At 39.2% G+C, this 25,210-nt stretch overlaps 1 protein-coding gene across 10 annotated transcripts in view; it reads left to right on the top strand.

Annotated features, from left to right (window-relative positions):
• ATXN3 (ataxin 3) overlaps window positions 1-25,210 on the top strand; it is a 47,977-nt gene that overhangs the window by 2,900 nt on the left and 19,867 nt on the right. For 2 of the 10 annotated variants that reach the window (XM_064292882.1, XM_010588808.3), the window contains exons 2-9: window positions 6,015-6,179; window positions 6,458-6,502; window positions 8,117-8,202; window positions 8,640-8,706; window positions 11,983-12,070; window positions 18,276-18,408; window positions 19,058-19,224; window positions 20,948-21,044. In XM_064292882.1, coding sequence (XP_064148952.1) covers window positions 6,015-6,179; window positions 6,458-6,502; window positions 8,117-8,202; window positions 8,640-8,706; window positions 11,983-12,070; window positions 18,276-18,408; window positions 19,058-19,224; window positions 20,948-21,044 — 848 coding nt within the window. Of the gene's footprint in view, window positions 1-4,107; window positions 4,226-4,322; window positions 5,091-6,014; window positions 6,180-6,452; window positions 6,503-8,116; window positions 8,203-8,333; window positions 8,522-8,639; window positions 8,707-11,982; window positions 12,071-18,275; window positions 18,409-19,057; window positions 19,225-20,947; window positions 21,045-25,210 lie in introns of those variants that run through there. The other 8 variants (XM_064292886.1, XM_064292885.1, XM_064292883.1 and 5 more) reach the window with 8 other exon arrangements.

Below are 25,210 nucleotides of genomic sequence, written 5' to 3'. Positions count from 1 at the left end.
CATACAGGGTGCTGAGTCAGAATGGACTTGAGGGCACACAACGTCAATCTAAACATTAATACTAAATGGCGATTAATTGCTGTTTTGTTTTTTTTTAGTTCCATGGACTGCTTTCTTTTATTTTTGTTAGCACTTGCATTGCTGATGGCTGTTGGTGTGGACATTGTGCCACCTGGATTTGGTACTTTTAATGTAATGTGAACTGGGAATGCTGTAAGAGTTGTGTTTAAAATGAGTGAAAAGTTGCTGAGGGTTGGCTTTATGACATCCGTTATGCGCTTTTGTGATTGCTGGTTCTTAGCCGCCTTTAGGATGTTTGCGGTTTAGGAATAACCAAATTCCAAGTCAGTGACTCGAGGAAGTGGTAATAGTACAGACTTTGGAACCTCTGCGTGGGTTTGAATCCGAGCTTTGCCACTTACTGTATGATCCTGGGCAAGTTACTTCTTATTGCTGTGCTCGTGAGGGTAATGAAGTGTCCACCTCAGAGTTATTGAAGGCAGCTAAAAACAACAAAAATCTCAGAGTTATGCATGCATAGAACATTGTCTGGCATATAGTAAGTGCTAGAGAAGTGCTGGCCATTGTCGTTACTCAGATGCTTGTATTTGCTGCACCTCATAATAGGCGATGTGAGAACTCTAAGAGGAAATGAACTGCTGCTGGGTGGATTGCATGTCCCTGGGCTAGCCCACTTCTGAGAGCACCCTTAGGTTTATGCCTGGTTTCTATTGTAGTTAGTAGTGTCCCTGGGAATGTGAACTAGTTTTAGGTTGGTCCTGAAGACCTTAAAGGGAACGTGATTTGGTTGCAGTTCCATTTTGTGGTTTTATAAAATTTCTTGGTGGAACTGGCGATTCAGTCTGTTCTTCCTTGGTCCCGACACAATGAAGTTTGGACGTGAACTCATGGCATTTAAATACCACTGAGCTGTGATGCTAGCAAATCCAGCTTCTGTTCGACTTTGGTTAGAGCTTGATGATAGTGACTCAAAAAGAGGTGGCTGGGGCTAGTTCAGGGAGGAGGATGCCTAATCTTGGGTGGGACAGTATTTTTTGGTCCACGTAAAATTTGATTCATTTTGTGACTTTAATAAAAAGTGATTTCAAATTTGGACTGAACAATTTGTTCTTTGGATCATCCCCCTGTCCCGTGAAGTTGTATTAGAAGTATAGAACATATTGCTATTATTTCCTGTAGCCATCATTTTGCTTAAAGTTTGCTTTCAGGTGTTTATTTTTTGTATTTCAAAGTTAATTTCTTTTTATAGGGCTTGCTTTATTTTTTTAGGTCAAATATTTGAATGTCCCTGTGCCTATATATAAGTTTGGTGACCAGAGTTTGAGAACTCCAAACGGAAGCACATGACTTGACAACCAGACAGAAAATTTGCACTAGGACTGTTCCCAGGAAGTCCAATGTCTGATCCCTGTGTTAAGGTGCTCTTCATCTGCGGAATAGCTGTATCTGAGCAGTCTTTTTTGTTATTTGAATTTTTTAAGAATTTAGTATGATACATACCCCAAACCAAACTCATTGCCATCAAGTGTATTCCACCTCATAGCGACCCTATAGGACAGAGGAGAACTGCCGCATAGGGTTTCCAAGGCTGTAAATCTTTACAGAAGCAGACTGCCACATCTTTCTCCTATGGAGCATCTGGTGGGTTCGAACCACCAATCTTTCAGTTCGCAGCTGAGCACTTTAACCATTGTGCCACCAGAGCTCCATAATACATGCAGAAGCATACAAATCACAAGACTACAGCTCATAGAATTTTCAGAGTGAACACATGTGTGAACAACACTTAGCTCAAGTAATGGAACGTTTACCTGCATCCTAGAAGCAGCGCTTGTGCCCTCTTGCATGTGCTAACTCTCCATCCCCATACCCCTGGCAACACCCACCCTTGTAACCACTATCCAGAATCCTAACATCACAGATCAGTTTTGCCAGTTTTTGAGTTTTTGTAAATAGAATCATACAGTTTTACTCTTTTGAGCCTGTCTTTTATTTAATGTTGTTTGAGAGATTCACCCGTATTATTTCAGATAGTTAATTCATTCTCATTTTTATATAGTATTCCTTTGTGGGAATAACACAATTTGTCCATTCTGTTGTGACAGGCATGTGAGTAGTTTCCATTTGGGAACAGTGCTTCTCTGAACATTCTTATACTTAAAAAAAAAAAAAGCTTTATCGTGATAAAATATATTAACGAAAAACTTGTCATTCAAGCCATTTTTAAGCATACAATTCAGTGACATTAATTATATTCACAATATTGTATTGTGCAAACATCACCATATCTATTTCCTAAACTTTTTCATCACCCTAAACAGAAACCGTGTGTCCGTTGAGCAGTAACTTCCCATTTCTCCCTTCCCCCAGCCTGGTAACTTCTAATCTGCCTTAGGACTTTATGAATTGGCCTATTCTGGATATTTCATAGAAGTGGAACCATGCAATATTTGTCCTTTTGTGTCTTAGCATAATTTCAACACTTACGTTGTGGCAGGTATTAGAAAATCATTCCTTCTTATGGCTGGATAATATTCCGTTGTATGGCTGTAGCTCATTTTATGTATTCATCTGTTGACGGACACTTGGATTGTTTCCACCTTTTGGCTGTTGGGAATAATGCCACTCTGAATGTTGGTGTACAAGTACCTGTTTGAGTCCCCGTTTTCAATTTTGGGGGTATATACCTACGAATGGAATCGCTGGGTTGTGTTCAGAACTTTTTGAGGAACCACAAACTTCCACAGGGGCTGTACCTTTTTATGTTCCTACCAGCAATGCACGAGGATTCCAGGCAGGTTTGTTTTTTTGTCCTTTTGTTGTTGAGTTGTAAGAGTTCTTTATATATCCTGGAGGTAGAACTGCCCCGTAGGATTTCCAAGGAACTGCTGGTGGATTGGAGCTGCTGACCTTCTGGTTAGCAGTGTAGCTCTTAACCACTGTGCCCCCAGGGCTCCATATCTTGGATAGTAAACCCTTATCAGATATATGATATCTTTACAGAAGCAGCCTGCCACATCTTTCTCCCGTGAAGCGGCTGGTGGGTTCAAACTGCTGACCTTTCTGTTAGCAGCTGAGTGCTTTAACCACTGTGCTACCAGGGCTCCTTGGATCTCTGTATTGAAAAGATATATTTCCTGAGCTTAGAAAAAAAACGAAGTAAAAATACTAAAATATACTGATTATTTCTGAATAGTGAGATTAGGGTTTTTTAATTTTCTTCCTTTATTTTGCAATTTATGTATCCTCATATAGTATGTAACTTTTTAAATTAAAAAAAATCTTATTTAGAATTAGTAATAGCATTGCTAGATTACAGAGTTAGTATGTCTGTGTTAAGCTTTAGTAGATACTCCACATACGTTTCCTAAGTGGTTATACTAATTTGTACTCCACCCAGTAGTGTTTCAGTGTCTTTACATCTTCTCCAGTATTTTAGCCATTCTAGCAAGTGTGTAGTAGTAATATGTTGTGGCTTAAGTATACATTCACCTGGTGGGCAATGAAGTTGAGCACCTTTTTATGTTTTTTAGTAATTTGGCTATTCTCTCTTATGAAGTGCTTGTTTGTCTTGCTCACTTTTTGGTAGAATGTAAGAAGAAAGTCTGTGTATCCATTCAGTTCACATTATAATTTTCAGTGGGAGTTGTTCTCTGGGAGTAGGAAAGTAGGAATACAGGTAGAAGGAAAAAAGGTGGAGACAAAGAAGTCTTATTGTTGTGGCTTTGACTTGAGGGATAGTGTCCTTGCTGGCTACCAGCTACCTATTCCTTACCAAATATGAAGATAAATTTCTCTTAGCCCTTGCTTATCATCTACTCAGATTGTTAATGCTGCCTTCCTATTCCAGTATATACATATACTCTAAATCTTTTTCAGCAGCTGAATTTTATTCCTAGAAAATTGATGCCTCAGGGAAAATTCTGTGTCTTGTAAGGTGGTGCTCTTTGGGGTCACCATTTATCATGTACCATAGCCCAGAACAAATTGCATAATGTTAGACAAGCTCAATTAAGGAATAGACCCTCCTGGGGAAAGGGAGAACTTAAAGGGCTGGAGTTTACAGAAGATGCTATCATTCCACAGAGAGGCATGCTGGGTGTTTGCAGGAAGGAATCTCACCCATACTTGAGGAGGCACCATTGGAGAGAGGCGGGTAATAAGCAGACTGCTCAGCACCAGGAAGTTTGGATTCGGATTTGAGGTGCCTACTGTTTAAATTCTTTTTTTTTTTTTTTACTGTTTACCCAGTTATCTAATAAAGCCAGCTGCCCAGCACCTGAGGCCCTGGGGTCCATGGGGAGCGGTCCATGGGGATTGAACCTGTGATGGGGAGCTGAGCTTTGATCTAGACCCTCCTGCTGGCTTATCCAGGAGTGAGCTCAGAGGTCCTTTTTGGACAGCTCTGCGCTTTCCACGGAAACCCTGGTGGCATAGTGGTTAAGTGCTACGGCTGCTAACCGAAGGGTCGGCAGTTCAAATCTGCCAGGCGCTCGTTGGAAACTCTGTGGGGCAGTTCTACTCTGTCCTGTAGGGTCTCTATGAGTCGGAATCGACTCGACGGCACTGGGTTTGGTTTTGGTTTGGCTTTTTCCATTTGTGTCCATTATTTGCAGACTTCTCTGAAGAGAAGCTCAGCTCTATAGTTACAAGTCTGCACTAACATAAAACAGTTTTTCTCACCTCTGTCAATTCTTGGTATTTCAGATTCCATGAACAGGCGTTAAAATCGAGTCGTTCTCTTGTTAAAAGAGCACACGTGCTAGGAATTGAAATTCCCTTGCAGCATCAGTAATTTGCCCAGGAATCTCCAAACGTGAACTTACTTCGTTGTGTTGTTGTTAGGTGCCATCAAGTTGGTTCCGACTCCTAGTGACCCCATGCACAACAGAACAAAACACTGCCCCATCCTGCGCCATCCTCACAATTGTTGCTGTGTTTGAGCCCGTTATTGCAGCCACTGTGTCAGTCCATCTCTTGGAGTGTCTTCCTCTTTTTCGCTGACCCTCTACTTTACCAAGCATGATGTCCTTCTCCAGGAACCGGTCCCTCGGGACAACATGTCCAAAGTATGTGAGACGCAGTCTTGCCATCCTTGCTTCCAAGGAGCATTCCGACTGTATTTGTTCATTCTTTTGTGTGTTCAGTATTCTTCGCCAACACCACAATTGAAAGGTGTCAATTCTTTTTCTGTGTTCCTTATTCATTGTCCAGCTTTCTCATGCATGTGAGATGATTGAAAACACCATGGCTTGGGTCAGGCACACCTTAGTCCTCAAGGTGACATCTTTGCTTTTTAACACTTAAAAGAAATCTCTTCAACTGATTTGCCCAATGCAACACGACTGCTGTTTTCCATGGGTGTTGATAGTGGATCCAAGTAAAATGAAATCCTTGACAATTTCAATCTTTTCTCCATTTATCAGGATGTTGTTTACTGGTCCAGTTGTGAGGATTTTTGTTTTCTTTATGTTGAGCTGTAATACATACTGAAAGCTGTGGTCTTTGATCCTCATCAGTAAGTGCTTCAAGTCCTCTTCACTTTCAGCAAGCAAGGTTGTGTCATCTGCATAACGCAGGTTGTTAATGAGTCTTCCTCCAATCCTGATGCCCCGTTTTTCATATAGTCCAGCTTCTCAGATTATTTACTCAGCATACAGATTGAATAGGTATGGTGAATTTATTTTAGGCACTGAAAATGAGAGTGGCTAAGTGTTTTTATAGAGTAAAATACGACGTTTAATGTGTTCGATGAAAATGTTTGTTTTAATATAAATCATGCTTAAGTTTTTTACTACATAGCTAAATAATTCTGGAATTGGAAAATAAATGTTAACAAATGAAAATGTGTGTAATAATCGGGCTTGTCTGAAAGCTAAAAAGGTTTGGTTTGACTGTTAAAACGTTAATGATTAAATTTCTATTTAGGGGAAGGTACTGTATAAATCTGTTTAACAGATCACACTTTTTTTTTTTTCTTCTGGAAATATTAGCAAGAAGGCTCACTTTGTGCTCAACATTGCCTGAACAATCTATTGCAAGGGGAGTATTTTAGCCCTGTGGAATTATCTTCAATTGCACATCAGCTGGATGAAGAAGAGAGAATGAGAATGGCAGAAGGGGGTGTTACTAGTGAAGACTACCGCACATTTTTGCAGGTGCTGATTTTAAACTCACTTGATTGCTTTTCTAGTTGCTCCCCTTGAGATATAATTCAGAAAACGTGGCCTATTTTCTTTCTTTTTTTTTTTTAAATGGGGGTACTATTTAGATAAGAGATGAACTAATCTTCTTTAGAGATCTGACTTGGTAATTATAACTTTGCTCTTGACTTTGTAAACGAGAATGCACAAGATGTTATTTTAGATATGTACGCTAATGACATCTCTTATTCTTTTCTTTCCCCTACCCCCAATTACCTATCAAAATTAAGCAGCAGCCTTCCGGAAATATGGATGACAGTGGTTTTTTCTCTATCCAAGTAAGTAATCACAGTATGTACTAAATGTTGTTTATGTGCCAGGCACTGTTTTCAGGGCATGATTGATACAGAGTATTTGTTCATAGCCTCCTCTAGTCACTATAATGATGTGACTTCGAAGTTCCTCCCATAGATAGTATCTATAGGGTATAAGATTAATATGGGTAGTATCCAGAAAAGACCTAGATTTTTTCGTAGATAAATTTGAAAATTAGATCTGTAGAATCTTCATTTTAGAGTGGAAATCCTGGTTGCATAGTGGTTAAGTGCTACGGCTGCTAACCAAAAGGTCAGCAGTTCGAATCCACCAGACGCTCCTTGGAAACTCTGTGGGGGCAGTTCTGCTCTGCTTTATCCGGTTGCTTTGAGTCGGAATCTACTCAACTGCAATGGGTTTGGGGTTGTTAGTTGCCATGAGTTGATTCCAACTCATTTTACAGTGGACTTTTTAAAAATGCTTTTTGATTATTTGATTTGCACCTGGATGCTAATAACCTTAATTCCAATAAGTCATGAAGTTTTAAACTTACTATTTCTTTGGTAAGTTTGAGAAAATGCAACATCCTACAGCATCCTGTTTAAATCAGCCTACCAGGATTGAACTGTCTTATGATTTGTGGTTCTTGTTCTTTACGATCGGTATTATTTTTTAACATATAGCTCCCCTCGAGTTCTGTGGGCATATTTATGTACTTGTGAAATTCATTTACCATACCCATTTGTCTTTCATTCTGTCTCTTACATGATGACCTATGAGGTATATCTAGGTTATTTTAGAACCTCTCTTGAGGGACCTACTTCTGTGAATATCTCTGCTTTCTCCCATAATACCCTGCTGAACTCATCATTCGCCAGCATTTCTGCCCATTGTTCCATCATGCCACTGTTACAGGTACCAGCTACTGCAAGGCTAGGTTGATGGGCAGTGGCCGAGCACTTGCCATTTCCTGTTTGTGCAGTGCTGCCCTTGGCACCACTTCCCTTTTGCCCACCACATTGGATTGACTTTTTTTCTGTGCTAATACCTGGTTCACTTGCTTTGTCAGCTACCTTAGGAGGTTAGGGGTGAATTCTCAGAAATTCTTCCTTGTTTCCAAATTTGAGATTACCAAGTTTACCTTTTACTTATTTATTTTAATCTATTACACATAAACCCACCTTCACAGAAGTTTAAAATCTATAACAACTTCAGTATAAATCCCCAGGGAGCACTCCTTTTCATAGACATTTTGTTATTACCGTCATTGCAGGTAGTCAGTCAAATATAGCTTTTCTAAAGCAGCACCCACAAAAGCCAAATTATCAGATGTGTGTTGTAGCCTGGTTTGAAGACTGGAAAGAATATGCACCTGGACTCTGGAGGCAGTTTTATCTCGGAATTGTGTGGTTCTTTGTAATGTCTCAGGAAGCTAGTGTAAAAACATTCTTAAGGCTATGTGTGGATGCTATTTATGGGTTTAGCAATATATTTATGCAAATATGCACACGTATTAAAAACCATAGTCTCCTGGGGAAATTTATATATGAAGTGCAATTGTTTACACAACTAACATGGCTACACTAAAGTTTGGAATTGAATGGTTTAGCTCATGAAAAGTTACTATTTTTTAACAGGTTATAAGCAATGCCTTGAAAGTTTGGGGTTTAGATCTAATCCTCTTCAACAGTCCAGAGTATCAGAGGCTCAGGATCGATCCTATGTAAGACTTTATTTTGCTTTTCCTACATCTCTTTTCCAAATTTGATTTTGTAGTTATAATTTCTTAAAGAAGAAAACTATATTTAGAATGATTTTGTTGTGATGTTTCCTGTTTTATTCCCTCAGACTGTCCTAGTTCACCTTTTGGGGGATGTCCGTGAACATCTGCCCTCTGAGCCTCCTTGACCCCTGAGTGTGTGTGGCAGCACAGAGCTGCTTCTTGAATAGCATGTGATGCCATCATGCTAGCGTGGCATCACTCATCTTCTGCGTAGAGATCAACACAGTTTTGTAATTAAAAAAATCAGTGATACTTAACTGTAAGCATAAGCCTAAATTATTGCAAATTTTATAATATACTTGCTAGTAGGCAAACTAAATGAACATGAACTCTAATATTTCAAATTAATATTGTGCGTATATTTTTTCTTTTTCTAGAAATGAAAGATCATTTATATGCAATTATAAAGAACACTGGTTTACAGTTAGAAAATTAGGAAAACAGGTAACATTTCTTCTCCTCCTTTGTCCTTTTTTCTCATTCTGCACTCCATTTAAAACTAAAAAACGTAAGGGCTGATGCCTTAAAGATGAGAAAATTCACCAGAAATGTGTGGCATGGTTTCAGTCTTGATAGAAATTTATTTTAGAAGACAATGTCAGATTATTTGTGACAACCATATACCATTTAACTGTATCCTAAGAGAAACTGCGAATGTCAGTTTTTAGTGGGATGTTACATGATAAATACGTTCTGTCAGTTAACTACTTAATTTATAAATTTTGTGGTTAGCAGAGTAGCCATGGAGCCCTGGTGGCACAGTGGTTAAGAGCTCGGCTGCTAACCAAGAGGTTAGCACTTCAAATCTACCAGCCGCTCCTTGAAAACCCTACAGGGCAATTCTACTCTGTCCCATAGGGTCGCTATGAGTAGAAATTGACTGGACAGCAATGCGTTTGGTTTTTTTTTTTGATTTTATAGTAGTCACAGTGTCTGGCATGAATAAAAACTGCTTTAGTGTAAACAGGTTTACTCACATGATTACAAAATGTCTTGCGATACATCTATCAAAATGAAATCGTTTCTGTTAAAGAAGAAGAACATGGAATGTGTCTTGAGCAGAAGTAGTCTTTTTTAGGTGGGGCCTGGAATCAAATGGCTTGAATTATTAGATGTAGGTGTTAGAGAACATCAGGGAGCCTAAATGTGCTTCATGCTTTTTTTCAACCTAGTTTAATGATGCGTCACCTAGAATACAGTGAAATAATTGACATTTAATATTAGGCAAAAAGCTGTTGACCAGTTTTTAAAACTTAATCTTTTTTTTTGGTATAAACCCTCTAAATTACTACTAGAATATGTAAATGTAGGTACGCCTTTTTTGAATCAACAAATGTACATAAACTGTTAATTTTTAAAATAACAATGATCTTTGTATACACGATTACATTTTTGAAACAGAATTATTTAAAGTCCTTTTTTATTAGAATTTTGAGTCTTTGAAAGAGGATATTAAAATCCAGCTATTACGATAAAAAGGAATGAACTGTTGATACACACAAACATGGATGCATCTCAAATTAATTACACTGTATGCAAGATGCTAGGCAAGAAAGGGTATGTATCATATGATTGCAGATATAAAAGTCTAGAAAATGTGAACTTATCTTTGGTGACAGAAAGCAGATCCATCAGTGGTTGTGGGGGGGCGGGGGCATGAGGAGCCAGAGGGAAGGATGCAGGAGGAGACTCGAGGGTGAAGAGTATGTCCACTGTCTTGGTTGTTGTGGTGATGGTTTCATGGGTTTTTAACATATGTTAAAACTTTCCAAATTGTACACTTTATACATGTATAGTTTTTTGTACGTCAATTACATCTCAATAAAGCTGTTAAAAAAAAAAATACAAAGCAGAAAAGGAAGGCTGTAGTCATGGTGGTGTGCTGTTGAGTCACTTCCAATTCTACTCCTAGCAACCCTGTAGGACAGAGTAGAACTGCTCCATAGGGTTTCCTAGGCTGTAATCTTTATGGGAGCAGATTACCAGGTCTTTTCTCCCATGGAGCAGCCAATGGGTTCGAACTGCCAGCCTTTTAGTTAGCAGCTGAGCGCTTAACCACCAGGACTCCTTCAAGGAAGACTACACTGGATTAAATCTATAGAAGATAATTCAAAACCGAACAATCCCTGCTATTTTAAGTCAGCCACCTGGAAGCAGCTTCCCCTTAGATGGTTATTTCTTAAGGTCCTGGTGACTTTGTCCTAAGAGCAAGTCAGGAGGTGTGGTATGGAGGCACGGAATAGAGGCTGGCGTGTGTGGAAATCCACTGTAGGGAAAAACTGAGGCAGGACACTGCCAAGATGACTTAACCTCTAGGTTTTATTTGTACCTGTTAAAAATTATGATCAAGTATTCTTTACTTTTTGTATATAATCAATGAATTTTTAAACCTGAAGACTTAGATTTCAGAAGTTCTTTTATATTTACTTGTAAACACTATTTTGAGAGATTTTTAAAATTTTAGTGCTTCAAAGTTGCATTTTCACATTTTGAAGTACACATATATAAGATACCAAATTTGGTTTATTATCTTTGGTTCTAGTTTACGTTTTTTATTAAAATGTATTTTTCACTGTAGACTCTCTCTGTCTGAGGTCCCTGTATAATGAAAAGAATGACTGGAAGGGTATACCCGATATATCAGAATCGAAGAGAAATAGTTGGTCATGACATTGACAGTGACTTTGGAACTTTATGATCTTGGGGGTTAAGCTAGGGCTCCCATGAGGTGGTGGCTAAATGGTGTCAATCACCATGTGATGCTGGTTTAGTAATCTTTGTTAAATGAATTGTTGTTGTTAGGTGCCATCAACTTGATTTTTGACTCCTAGCCACCCCATGTGACACAGAGGGTAAAACTGCCCCAGGTTTCCTGTGCTGTAATCTTTATGGGAGCAGATTGCCAGGGCTTTCTCCTGCAGAGCCACTGGGTGGGTTCAAACCACCAACTTTTAGGCTAGTGGCTGAGCGCTTAACCATTGCATCACCTGGGCTCCTGTTAAATGAGTCAGTGGTTACAAGTTCTCTTTCTCAAATGTCTGACTTGTCTGGCTTTCTCAGTGTCTTTTGACCAAAACTATTAGTAGTGGGGAAAAACTCATGTAGTTGTCATTTTCCCCCACATCGTTATCAAGGACACAGGTTAGAGTTGTGGTGGGCTGACACTTTGAAGAAAGATTAACTGTAGCTATCATAGAAGTACTTTAAAGTACTGACTATCAGTTTTTATTTTTAGGGGCAGGGATTTAAATTTGTGGCATAAAGCAAATATTTTTATTTAAAAAAAAGGCATTTAATATTTTAATAAATTTTATTTCAGTTTTTAAAAAACCACATTATTCAGCTACTCAAAAAATATCTTTGTTTGCCATGTTTCCAGTGTTTAGACATTCTTATTAAGTTTGCAATGAGCTATACCTGTTCTTAACATGAACAACGTCTTTGTTACCTCTAAAGTACACTAACCAGAGGAGCCCTGGTGGCGCAGTGCTTAAGTGCCTGGCTGCTTACCAAAAGGTTGGTAGTTAAACCACCAGCCATTCCATGGGAGAAAGATATGGGCAGTCTGCTCCAGTAAAGATTGCAGCCTTGGAAACCCTGTGGGGCAGTTCTGCACCGTCCTGTAGGGTCACTATGAGTCGGAATCGACTCGATGGCAGTGGGTTTGGTTTTTTGGTTTTTGTTACACTAACTTAAATATTGACAACTTTTCTTTTCCAGTGGTTTAACTTGAATTCTCTCTTGACGGGTCCAGAATTAATATCAGACACATACCTTGCACTTTTCTTGGCTCAATTACAACAGGAAGGTAAATAAAGATTGAAATTTTTGTGATGCGATTTTTTGGAGTAGTTGAGTAAACTTAGCTGGTTTTGGATGGTGCTGTTCAGTCAGAGTTCTCAATGACGCCTGACCCCCGGCCCCCCAGCCTGAGGGTGCTGCTTCCTCTGCAGCCCCAAGTAATGGCTCTTTTTATTTTATTTTATTGTGCTTTAGGTAAAAGTTTACAACTCAAATTAGTTTCTCACTCAAAAATTTATACACAAATTGTTTTGTAACATTGATTACAATCCCCAAAATGTGTCAGCACTCCCCCGCCTTTCCCTTTTACCCCAGGTTCCCCTTGTCCATTCCTCCAGTAATGGCTCTTTTGCCTTCTGTACTCCACATGCCACAGAGCCCACAGAGCCCTACCACAGAGCCTAGAGGAGGGCTAAGTGTTCTTGCTCCTCCTTGCCCATTCTAGGCCACCATTCCTCCCTAAAAACTCCCACTCCTTTGAAGTGCACGCTCCTAGATTAAACTACCCCCTGCCCTTTTGCAGCCATCTATGATTCTCCTTTTTTTTTCCGTTGGAGATTTTAGGACCTGACTCATGTCTTTCTCTCTGCCTCTGCTCTTTTTATCATTCTTACCTGTTTCTACACTGAAAAACCAGTCCAATTCCTTGACATCTCTGTTCCTTGCTTTTTACTTTCAAAGATCATTTTCTTCACTCTTACCTAACCATTACCAATAGCCATACCACCTCCAAATTCCACTTAAAAGCAGTGTCCCCAACTGTGAGTGCCACCTCTTGTCTTCATGCCATGTTCCCGTTTTCCATTCCAGCACTCCTCTTGTATCCTTACTTCCTTTCTTACCCTGCTCATTTTCTGCAATCCATTATTAGAATCACAGGCTTGCATTCAACTGTTTTCCCCTCCTCTCCATCGTTTATTCGTGACAAAACCCCAGCACTGGTTAAATCCAAATTTTGGCTTTGTCCATTCCAGCATCAGAGCAGGTGAACCTGGCTAAAGAATAACATAAAATATGGTGATTGGGTTGCTTTAAATTTATGACCATGAATTTCAAATGGACCCTTAATGCTTGCTGCCTGGTAGTCCTGCTATGCTTTCGTAGTCAATTCACTTCCCACTCTCTGAGATGATCATTTCACAGCTTCAATCCTCAAACCTCTAACCACTCTTCCTTACCGCCTCATGCCTAGCCTATGGCCTTCCCTTATATTTTACTGAGAAAACAAAAGCAATTAAAAGAGAATTTGTATCTTTCTACCAGCAAATCTTTAACCTACTTAGATCTGTATCTGCTTTGAGCCTACTGAAGCAGATGAACGATCCCCTGCTCCTGACAAGGCCTCCCCCTCCTGGCCTCACTCCCCTGCTCAGAGTCTTTGCTCCTTCTTTTATGTCCCCCTATTCCATATGACCATTTCCCCCTTTTTATTGTATTATTCCTATCAGCGGAGGAATAAGCCGTCTCCCACTGATTAAAAAGAAAAAGCCTTTCAACTCCCTGAAACTCCAGCTGCCTCCCATTTTTATTTTCTCCTCAGAGTTGTCTCTAATGTGCTGTCTCCTGGTCTTGAACTCATTCCAGCCATGCTGTTAGCGCCAACATATCACCAAAGAGCCTTCTTCTCACCAGTGACCTCCATGTTGCCAGTGTCAGTATTCAGTTCTCAGTCATCCCTTCACTCATCTTCATCTTAGTTGAGGGTGTAGTTGGTTATGTTGATGATGACGATGTTAGTTGCCGTCAATTTGATTCTGACTCATGGTGACCCCACGTGTGCAGAGTAGGACTGCTGCTCCATAGCGTTTCCAAGACTGTGACCTTTCGGAAGTGGATTGCCAGGCCTTCCTCTGAGGTGCTCCTGGTGTGTTCAGAACCCCAGCCTTTCAGTTAGTAGTCCAGTGCTTATCCACTTGTGCTACGCAAGGACTTTACAGTTGATTAAGCTCTCCCTTAAACAAAACAAAACTTCTTTATCGTGGAAAATGTCAAACAAATACAAAAGTAAATAATGTAATGAACCCATATGTACCCTTTATTCAGCTTCAGTAATTATCTTATGGCCAATCTTATTTTATCTATGTCCTGCCTACCGTCTTCCCTTTTTTATTTTGAACCAAATCCTGGGTACCTTACCATTTTTTCTGAAAATATTTTTTAATAAAATTTTTGAAAGCAAGGATTCTCAAAAAAATATAGCCACAATACTGTAGTCATACCTGATAAAATTAACCATAATAATTTAATAACATCAAGTACCTGGTATTCAAATCTTCCCGGTTGTCTCTATGTTTTTTTGCAATTTAATCCAGATTGAAATTAGATCCATTGATCGCACTGGATTAATATGTCTCAAATCTGTCTTAATCTATAAGTACCCTCTCTCCTTTTTTCTTTGATTTATTTTTTGAAGCAAATGGATCATTTGTCCTGTTCGTGACATTCTGTGTTTTGCGTATTGCCCCCTATTTTCTTCTGGCCTTTGGGTACCCTATAGACTGGTACTTAGATCTAGAGGCTGAATCAGATTCCGATTGACTTTGGGAGGAGAGTGGAGGGCTCTTCATAGATGGTGTGGCCCTTGATGTCTGATTATCTCTCTCTTTGTGATGTTTACAGGGTCACTGTGAGTCAGAATTGACTCGATGGCAATGGGTTTAGCCACTGGTGATCAGTGTCTAGATCCATTACTTCAAAATATTGCAAAAAAGTGTTATTAGATTCCTGTCATTCCTTCATTTACTAATTGGAATACCTCTATACAAATAAATTTCTCTTGTCAGTTATTTGGTTATCTTGAACTACAGTTCATCCAGGAAAAGCAGGATAAATATTGGTTCCCTTTAACACTTCTTAAGACAGTACGTTGGTTCCCTAGCATCCCCTGAGGGTAACCACTTAGTTTCGTTTTGTTAAATTTTTACTAAAATGTCGTTACAAACTAATAGATTAAAACATAGTTTGGGCTTCAGTCCATTGCAGTTCTTATTAATATCAATGCTCAAATTGTCCCATCTTTGACCAGTGGAAATCTTCCAAAATTGAGTACAAAGCCTCTGACAACAACCCCTGTAGCCTTTTGAAGACTTTTTCCTTTCTTGTATAACAAAATGTGTCAGATTTATCTTGTATATTTCCTGCCCTGGAACTGGAAATCAGTCTTTTCTCCAAGGATCCCTGGCTCCTTTTAGTAATGTATTTGAAAATCACAATCTGAGCACTGATGTGCTTATTGCTACTGGTTGATCATTGTTTCTCAGCCTCCTTTTTACAGAAGGTCCCTTTTTTTAAAAGTAAATCCATCGTGAGTTCATGTAGTTACTTCCAGTTCACATTTAGGATTATAATGGTTTTACTTTTTTATTTACTTGTATGTCTTTTATGCCTAAAACCCTAGTTCCTAACTGTACCGCCCTTCTTGAAACACTGTCTGCATTTGGCATTCAGGCCTATATCCTGCTTTTCCTCATATCTCAGTGGCTGCTTCTTCCGGATTCCTTTTGTGGGCCTCTTACTCTTTCTAAACTCTATATATTGAAGTGACCCAGGGTTCAACTTCTTGATTATTTCCAGTCGCATGATTTTAAATACCATCTTTAAATAAGATCTATATGCTCATAATTTCTAGGTGTTTATCTGCAGCCTAGACATCTGCCCTGAGCACCAAACTCCTAACTTTGACATCTTCACTTGGAAGTCCAGAAGGCATTTCAAACTGAACATGTCTACAAAAGGCTGATTTTTTTTTTTCTCCTCAAACACATTCTTCCTCAGGTTTTCCATTTCAGTGAGAATCAAAAAGCAGCCCAGAGTGCCTTTAAAAAATGTAATACATATTATGTCACACCTTATTCTCAGCACACTTAGAATATAATCTAAAGTGTTGAATAAAACCCAAGATCTTTACTGTGACCTAAGGTACCACGTGAATTGACTCTTGCCTGCCTCTTGAGCCTCCTCTCCTACCTCGTTCTCTCTGACTCTGCTCAGAGCCTATGGTTTCCTTGCAATTCCTTGAGCAGGTCAAGCCTTTTCTGACCTTAAGGCCTTTAGGCCTGCCCTCTTTCTGGAATACTCTTCCCCACATATTTTCAGGGCGTATCATCTTATTCAGATACCTTTGCTCAAGTATCTCATCCTCTGAGAGGCCTTCCCTGACTATTACTCTTGCACTTTTCATCTTCATTCTCTCCTTCTCTTCTTCACTTATTACTTAATGTCTATTTGTTCATTTATTTTTGTCTGAATTCCCATGAGGGCAGGAACCACCCTCAGCATCTAGAACAGAGCTTAGTATACAGTAAGTACTCAGTAAATACCTGTTGAATTAACGAGTGGATGAAGATATTGTTATTGGCAGTCTGCTCACTGCGCCCATGGAACTCATGGGTGTGGTGGTATCTCATTGTGGATATGCCAGAACTCTTGGCTTGGTACCCAGAATTGACTGGTCACCAGGTACTGCCTCCTGCAAGTGTAAACAACGGCTGGGAAGCCAACACCCCAAATCTAGTCAGGGAATTAAAGGTGGGTCCTCAGCTTGCTGTTTTGAAAATTGAAGCTAATGTGTAAACCAGACTACCAGGTTATTGAAAAGGACGTTACATTTGGTCAAGTAGAAGGCTAATGAAAATGAAGTGGATTGACACGATAGATGCAACAGCTGATTCGGACATACCAGCGATCATGACGATGGTCCAGGATTGGACAGCATTTCCTGCTGCTGTCCTAAGGTTGCTATGATTCAGAGCCAACTCAGTGGCAGCTACCACCAACAGCCAGTTCATTAATTCACAACAAGAAATATAGCTGTCATGTGAACTGGATTGCTTCATCTAGCTAACCAGCAAACTCTTTTCCTATTGGAAAATTGTGTGGAAAGCCAGGCTTCCTCACAGAGTATGGAATTGGTACCAGGAAAGCTAGTATAATCTTAATGACTGTCATCAGGGATAGTTTAATGTATTCCAGTCTAGTGTAGAGATGGATTTGCCAGAAGAATTAGATTTTGGGGCCATTCTAACCTGGATAACACCAAATACACCAGGAGTAACATGAGTAGTTCTGATCCCCTTTTCCTGTCCTCTGTACCCATTGTGTACATACAGTCTTCAGTTGGTACCAACTCATTCGGCTAGGCAAGCAACTGATTGTAAGTCTTGTTCAAGTAGCAGAGTGTCTCTTCTACAAGAAAAACTGGAGGACTGACTTACTTTATTCTACAACTGAGGAACAATTTTACCAGCAGAAAATATGTTGAACCACAGCTGTCCTTGTGAAAAAATGTTAAACATAGCATAATGGGAATTTTTCTTTTTGATTTTTGTTCATTTCTTTCATTATCTGTTAATGCTCACAAAGGATATCAGGTAACAAGCACTGAAGTTTAACAGAAATGTAGAAAAACTTAAACTGTTTAGAATGACATAAATACAGGCTACCCTTGTTCACATTTTTGTGAGGCAAATCCAGCTGTGAAAACCCTGGCCTTCTGGAATCATATTTGTAAAAAATTACACTGGGCCAATGTAATTCTTTCAGAACGTGAACCGCACTTTCAACTTCTTGACTAGATTTTGAGTATTGGCTTCCCAGCTCCTGTTTGGGGTTAGAAGGAGAGAGAGAGAGAGTATGTGTGTGTGTGTTTTTCCAGAGCTGTTTCCACAGGTGGCTCATTCTCTGATTATGAAATAATTGTCCATTATTACACATAGTATCTTGATTCTGTCCTCACCGTATCTCTATGAGGAAGGTACCAGTATCATGTGTTTAACAGGTGAAGCAATCGAGACATAGGCAGGTGAAGTGATTTACCAGGACCACACAACTGGGAAGTGGAGGAGCTGGAATTGAAACCCAGGCAGTATGATTTCAAATCCCTTGCTCTTACTCACGCTGTTTTACCTGCCTCTCTGTTACCATTCAAGCTTGGTCAAGCCCTGTATTAGTAGGGCCGTTTATACAGACATTGAATTTCTCAGTCACTTTATGAGACAGCTGTTCCCATTTTACAGATGAAGAAAGTAAGGCTCAGAGGCTTTAAGTAACTTGCTGTAGATCACCCCCTAGAAAGTGTAATGACACCAGGTCTTTTTGACTCCCCAGCCTATTCTTCCCACTGCACTATATTGCCTTTCTACCTGCTATCATTTTAAATCAATTTTGGATCTCTTACTAGCTGTTTTATTTTTCTTTTTGACTTTTTCCTTTAGGTTATTCTATATTTGTTGTGAAAGGTGATCTGCCAGATTGTGAAGCTGACCAGCTCCTGCAGATGATCAGGGTCCAGCAGATGCATCGACCAAAACTTATTGGGGAAGAATTAGCACAACTAAAAGATCCGAGGTAGAGTGTGTGCCTGCAGAGGAGTGTATGTTAGTATTTCATTACAAAAATTAAATTTTCAGGCTCATGTCGGATATGTAGTCCTGTTACTGTTAGTGACTTTTTTAGACCTTTATGTGTTAGTGAGGGTTATTGGTTCAAACTTGAATCAACTCTTTGAATTACTTAAATACAGATAGCCTATGACTTACAACATGTTGGAGTTAGGAGAAACCACACTTATACTGTCTTTTTTTTTTTTGTAAGTTTTATTGTTGGTAATACTACAGACAGTGTTGGATTATGTAATTTGCGGATGTTATCATTCTCATACCAACCCCAAAGACAAATAAAAATTTGATTTATAAGAAAACTGGTAATAAAAGGCAATAATAGTGAAAACTGAAAAAAAAAAAAAAAATGAGGTATTCAACTTAGGTCAGAACCAACTGACGATGGAGTCGTCGGATCAGAACCATTGTAAGTCAGAGGCTACGTGTATATTAATTTAGATTCGCGTTACAATGCAGTCTTTGTATTATTGAAATGTGTATGCCAGAAAATGTGTTAAGTTTTAACTTACATAAAATGTATGGTTTACAAATGTCTTTATGTCATGGCTGAAATAGGAGCTTGGTTTGGAGTAATTATCAGTGCCTTTGCTCTTCAGAAGCCAGAAGACAGACCTGGAACGAGCCTTGGAAACAAATGATGGGCCAGGAATGTTAGATGAAGATGAGGAGAATTTACAGAAGGCTCTGGCACTAAGTCGCCATGAAATTGACATGGAAGACGAAGAGGCAGATCTCCGCAGAGCTATTCAGCTCAGTATGCAAGGTACAGACGTTCTGACAGGTACTTTATTCACTGCTGAAGAGTCGATTCAGATTATCCTTAATTTCTCTGGAAGGTAACGTACTAGGAAATACATGGGTCAAGTACTGCAGTTACTGTCGAAGCAACGGCTACGTACAATCAGCTAGTCTTTTAGATTTCTCGTAATACAAATCGCTTTTGACAACCAACATAGGTTGTAAAGAATTCTAATAGAACATAATACAGTAAAACCTGCAAAAGCTGGAAGCTGTGTAAGACAGAAACCTGTAAGAAAAGAAAAATGCAAATATTTTCCACTAATAGAGAGCTGTAAGAAAGTCCTAAGGCTGTACTCTGTCAAAGGTGGAAAACTTGCAAGACCCAGAAAAACAGGCAGTCCCATCAAGTTCAGCTCTCACAGGTATCACTGTATTAGAACTAGTAATATTTTTATTTCTGGTGATTTTATTTGGCGGTATACTATACTAACACAATGGTAAACTGAGGTTAATCATTGTGAGGTCAGTTAACCTTTACCCAAGACAGCTATTTCATAAATGTATGCCATTGGACACGAAGGCCTGGAGAGAGTGTATAAATTGACTTTACAAAAATCCAACACTTACTGGGTGTGCAAGTTAAAGCTGAAGCCTAGCTCAGTGGGCCCAGTTTTTTAGTGCTATGAGCCCATCAGAAGAGAGTGAAGATGCATCCCCCAGGGAATCCAGGCTGCAGGAACTGCCTGGGACAGAGCCGGAAGTGGTTTACTTGAAAGTGTAAAGGTATTTTGAAGTTTCATTTTTATCTAGTTCATGTAGGTTTACCTTTGACTTTCTAGTGAAATTCCTCATCAATTGAATTCCTTAAATATCTAAATAAAATTAAGGTTCTCTTAATATGAAGGTGTGTCCTTGTATTTTATCCTACTCTTGTCATGCCTTCTGGCACATCTCGAGGTACTCGACATGGTATACAATCCAGTTTTGGTGGGTAGAGCCTGCTAGATTAGCCTGTGATGGACAGATACCAGCTTTTACAATTTTGGGTATTGTTGCGTAATTCATTCTTCTTACCACTTGATTTCAAGAGTTCCTGGGTGGCACAAAGGGTTAAGCACTCAACCACTAGCCGAAAGGTTGGGGGTTTGAACCCACCCAGGCATGTCTCAGAAGACAGGCCTGGTGATTACTTCCAAAAGGTCACAGCCCTGAAGACCCTATGGAACACAGTTCTACTCTGACACACATGGGGTCGCCATGAGTCAGAATCAGCTCGACAGCAACTAACAACAATCCGCTTTATTTTAGAATTGTGCAAAATCTATAGTTAGTCCAATTTGCTAGTGAGAGTAGTACCCAAATGTTTGAGGATGGGTTTGTTTTAGGGCCATCCATCTGAAGTTACTTCCAGGAATACTGTGCATTTGAAAAATAGACTCGTTTCCAATAAGTTAAATACAGCACGTGAGGGTGGTGTTAATGACCCCATTGTTGGTGGTTGGGTTTATATTCTCACATCTTCTACATCATAGATAGGTAACAGGCTTGGGTGCAGTGATCACAGTTGAAGTTTAGATGGCTTTATTCAGGTTTTCCCTGAGATTTCCAGAGCCTTTCCTATATTTACAGAATAGTAATAAAGTATTTTTAAGAAAAAACTCTTAAAAAGCTTGCTTGAATAAGGATAAACATATTGCTTGCGTTGGTAAATAAAATGATAGATTTTTGTTTGGCTTTGTTTTTAGGTAGTTCCAGAAATGTATCTCAAGACACTCCACAGACATCAGGTACAAACCTTAGTTCAGAAGAACTGCGGAAGAGAAGAGAAGCCTACTTTGAAAAGTAAAGTAGTTGGTACAAGATTAAAATTGCATGTTTAATATTTGCTTTGACTGTGTCTGTTTGTAAGCAAATAGCTTTGGCTTAAACTGCTTATTTTAATTAAGGTTCCCTCCTTTTAGAAGAGTGGTTACTGCCTGAACCGTGTGCATATCTGAATGTATTTTTTTTAACTTACAGCAAATATTTATTGAAGTGTAAAATCAAATGTAGTTTTAGGGGACAACTTTGCCCCAATACTGGATAAATTTATGTGAAATAGGGTGAAGGAAATCTTGTAAAATTTCCTTCATCAAGAGAAAAATGAAATTAGGGCAAGACAAAAACAATGCCTACAAAGCCTTTGAAAGTGCTTCTTGGTGACCTGACTACTTGACTACCCTGCGAAGCCCTTCTGTCAATTAGTAGGAAAGACAGCAATTTAGGTAGGGGGGCATACCTGCAAATAGAGGTGGGGTTAACTCTTCTGCTCTTGCCACTACAGGTGGGTACTGCAGGCCTGTCAACATCAATGATATGGCGACAAACCAGAAATCTGAATCAACTCCTAAAGCCTACCTTTGTGTACTCCGAAAATATCTTTCTTTCCAGTAACTATCATTCACACGTCTTCTCCCCCTCCCTTTTTTTCTAAAACCCCATCTTAAAGATTACAAGATCTGTAATAGATACTTAGATTCTCTGATCCCAGCTCAGAAAGTGAACAGCCAGCGGCCAGGTCTGTCCTGTTACCGACTGCATTTCATCCACTCTAAGAGGCACGTTTTTTCACATTTTAGCATCTCTGAGATGAGAAGCAGCTCACAGTCGTAACTGGCAGTAGTTTAGCTGTAGCTGAAATACCAGAGCGTTTTCTCTTTGATGGTATAGTGACATATAAGATGATATTTACCCTTTTTCCTGTTTTTTTAAGTCACTACTCAGAAGTATATGAAGGAAAGTTCTGATCAACTGACATCCTCTTAGTGTGAGATATTTCTAGTCTTTATTCAGAGATAGATTAATAGATTTAGTTTTATTTAAAATTTCAAAATAACGCTTATTAGTGCTTTTCACTTCCTTTAACTTTTTTTTAACTGGTAAACTTCAGATTTACACAAAAGTAGAGAAACTAGCAGAATGAGCTCTTATTTATCTATTGCAACATATCAGCACATGACCAATCTTGTTTTTTTCATGGCCCCATCTTCTGTCTTCTCTACTCCCCCCCCCCGCCCACGGCAGCTTGGATTATTTTGTAACAAACCTCAATCATCATTTCATTTAATCCGTGAATATTTCAGTATGCATTTCTAAAAATATATGGGCTTTTTTTTTTTTAACGACCAAATACCATTATCATAAGATATTGGTAATAATTATCAGTACATGATAATTATTAATGATAATTCTGTATCACCAAATAAATATCCAATTAGTGTTAAAAATAATAATAATTAGATAAAAACTCAGAGTTACTCTAGAAAATTTGAGGAAACAGCGATAAAATGAAAAGAAAGCGTAATCCCACAATTTTATAATAACTGACATTAATATCTTGCTGCATTTTCTTCTAGTCACACAGACCCACGTATAATGCTGTACTCATTATTTATACCATTTGTATAATGTCATACCCATTTAATGTTAATTATTTTCCCGTGATATGAGATATTCTTTGAATATGATATTTCATAAAATGAATTTATGATATATTTCATAAAGTGAATGCACGTATCTTAATTTATATATGAACCGTTCGGCTTCTGCCATTGTAATGAATAACGCACCAAATAATCCTTGTCCTGACTGTGCGTCAAATCTCGAATCATTTCCCCTGATTATTCCATAGTTGTTGGATTATTGAATTAAGGCTTTGGTACAGATTCTAAATTGCATTCTAGAGAAGTTGTCTCAAATGATAACCCTGCCATGCTTATTTAAACTGTCTTTTTTGCCAGAATAAAATGGTCCAGACAACCATGCTGTACAGAGAAACTATAAAAGGAAAACAACTTTAAAGTATAAAACTAAACTTTCCTTTAAAAATATTTTTAGGGGGTTTTGGATTAGAAATATAGAACTTCTAATAATTGAAGTTTTCATAGTAGAAAAGATACAGCAGTAAAGATTCTATAAGCACAATACCAACAATAACTAGTGCTTTGTGATAAGCAAGTGTTTTTAAAAGTGTTGGAATATAGATACAGCTCCTTCCTGATTGGAAGGCAGTTGATGGGGGAGGAAGGTGTACATTACTGGTTACCAGCTTCAGCCTTTCATCCTCAGCCTCCTAGTTTGGCCTTGAAGATCCTGGTGGGAACTTGTGGAGAATTAGGGAATATTATACGTAGTCGTTACAGGTTGTTGAGAAAACCCAGGAGCTCATTTCTCGGTCTTTGTTTTTAATGTTGGCTAGTATTAAAAAAATCTTGTAGAAGTGATGATGAGAGGAGCTTAGAAACTAGCAGTAGCTTTTCACTAAAATTCCTGATTACTAAGACCAGATGGGTCCTTGACACTTTAGTTCCTGTCTTTACAAACTTGATTTCAAGGTTGTCCAACTAACTCTACCCTCTTACCATCCCCAAACTGACGCTGGTGCTATCTTTTTGGTTTTCATACAATTTCATAGGTTATTTTTCCCTGTAGAGTATCGAAAGTGTCATATTTAGTGTCGTAACAACAGTATTCATGCACAGAGCACAGCTGTAGAGTTTTTCTCTAGTGCAAAAAATACCATTAGAAACCTTGCTGCTACAAATTCACAGTTTGAGTAAGACCTCAGAAATAATTTTCATAGCTGTGCCATTTTTTTCCCAGTAGTAATCTCTAGATCTATTTTAACTATCAGAAAACCCCTAGCAAAACTCCACTGTATCAGCTAGGTTACTGTAAAACGTGCCTTGACTTACAAGTTTTGAGTATCCAGTTAGGCAGTGTGTGTGAAAAGGATTGTGTAAATTGCACAGATGCAAGTGTTAACGTTGTTAGTGTCTTCTCCAGGTACACATTGGAATGATAGATTCTTTCTGTTACGAAAAACATCATGTTTCCCAACAAGGAGGGATACAAATATTGTTCCCGTGACCAAGGATTGCTGTGAATTTTTGAGTGCCTGACATTTGGTTTAGTTTATCAGACAGGGTTCAAGTTAAGAAACAAACTACTAGAGGTGTTTTAAGAAGAAAAGCATTTAATACAGAAATTAGGCACAAAATCCTTGGAAGAGTTGAAGGCACAGGCTGTAGGCTAGGCCTCCAGAATACCACAGACCAAATTGCTAGAAGAGCTGCAGCCACCGCCCCAACTGGGAAGGCGGGAAATCAGGAATATTGAGTTTAAGAACACACTGCCACCCCTGTGATTATGGGATCAAAACACTGGGATCAGGAAGCAGCCACCACAGTTGCCTGGATGTGGGAGCGTGAAGTCTGGCCATCAGTGTGATGCCGTGAAGCAGGATCCTGGGACTGGCATCGCCATAGGACAACCAACGCAGCAGAAGATGGCTCTGCCTCATTTCAACCTTCCGAATCTCACGCAAGCGCTTAATTTGTAGCCAGGATTCCAGCCGCAGGGAATCGGCTTTCCCGCCTCTAATACTGAAAGCATATGAGAGGGCTCGGTGGGGATGGATGCTGAGTGCTATTTGTGAGGGTCATCCTAGTTGAAAAGTGTCAGACTTGTTTCATGACGACTGATGTTTCAATTTGCATAAGTTAAAAAGTAGAATAGAATTTATTCCTCTAAAGTCACGGTTTCACCTGTCACTCCTTTGCATTCTGACCTCCTTTCTTGAGTTAAGGAGGAAGAGGACATGGAGTGATAGCTGGTGAGCCAGGAATTCCCATAACTCCCAGCCTGTCTTCCCTGACTTGGAGGCTGCATCCTGCCCATGTGTGCATCTTAGCCGTGCACACTGGAGAGTTGCACACCTGCACAGGTGTCAGTATTCTGACTCAAAGGCCAACAGGGTTGCAGTTCCCATGGTTGAATTTTCTTTTTTGGTCATATTTAAAACACAAGATTGAGAGGGACCATTTAAAAAATATTTGTCTATTAACAGTGTTAAAGAGCCCTGGTGGTGCAGGGGTTAAGCACTCAGCTCCTAACTGAAAGGTCAGCGGTTCAAACCCAGCGGCCACTCTGTAGGAGAAAGATGTGGCAGGCTGCTTCCATAAAGATTT

Source organism: Loxodonta africana, chromosome 10 (assembly GCF_030014295.1).
Source record: "Loxodonta africana isolate mLoxAfr1 chromosome 10, mLoxAfr1.hap2, whole genome shotgun sequence".
NCBI lineage: Eukaryota > Metazoa > Chordata > Mammalia > Proboscidea > Elephantidae > Loxodonta > Loxodonta africana.
Note: the sequence above shows the minus strand (reverse complement) of the source record. Positions and strands in the feature narration are given on the sequence as shown.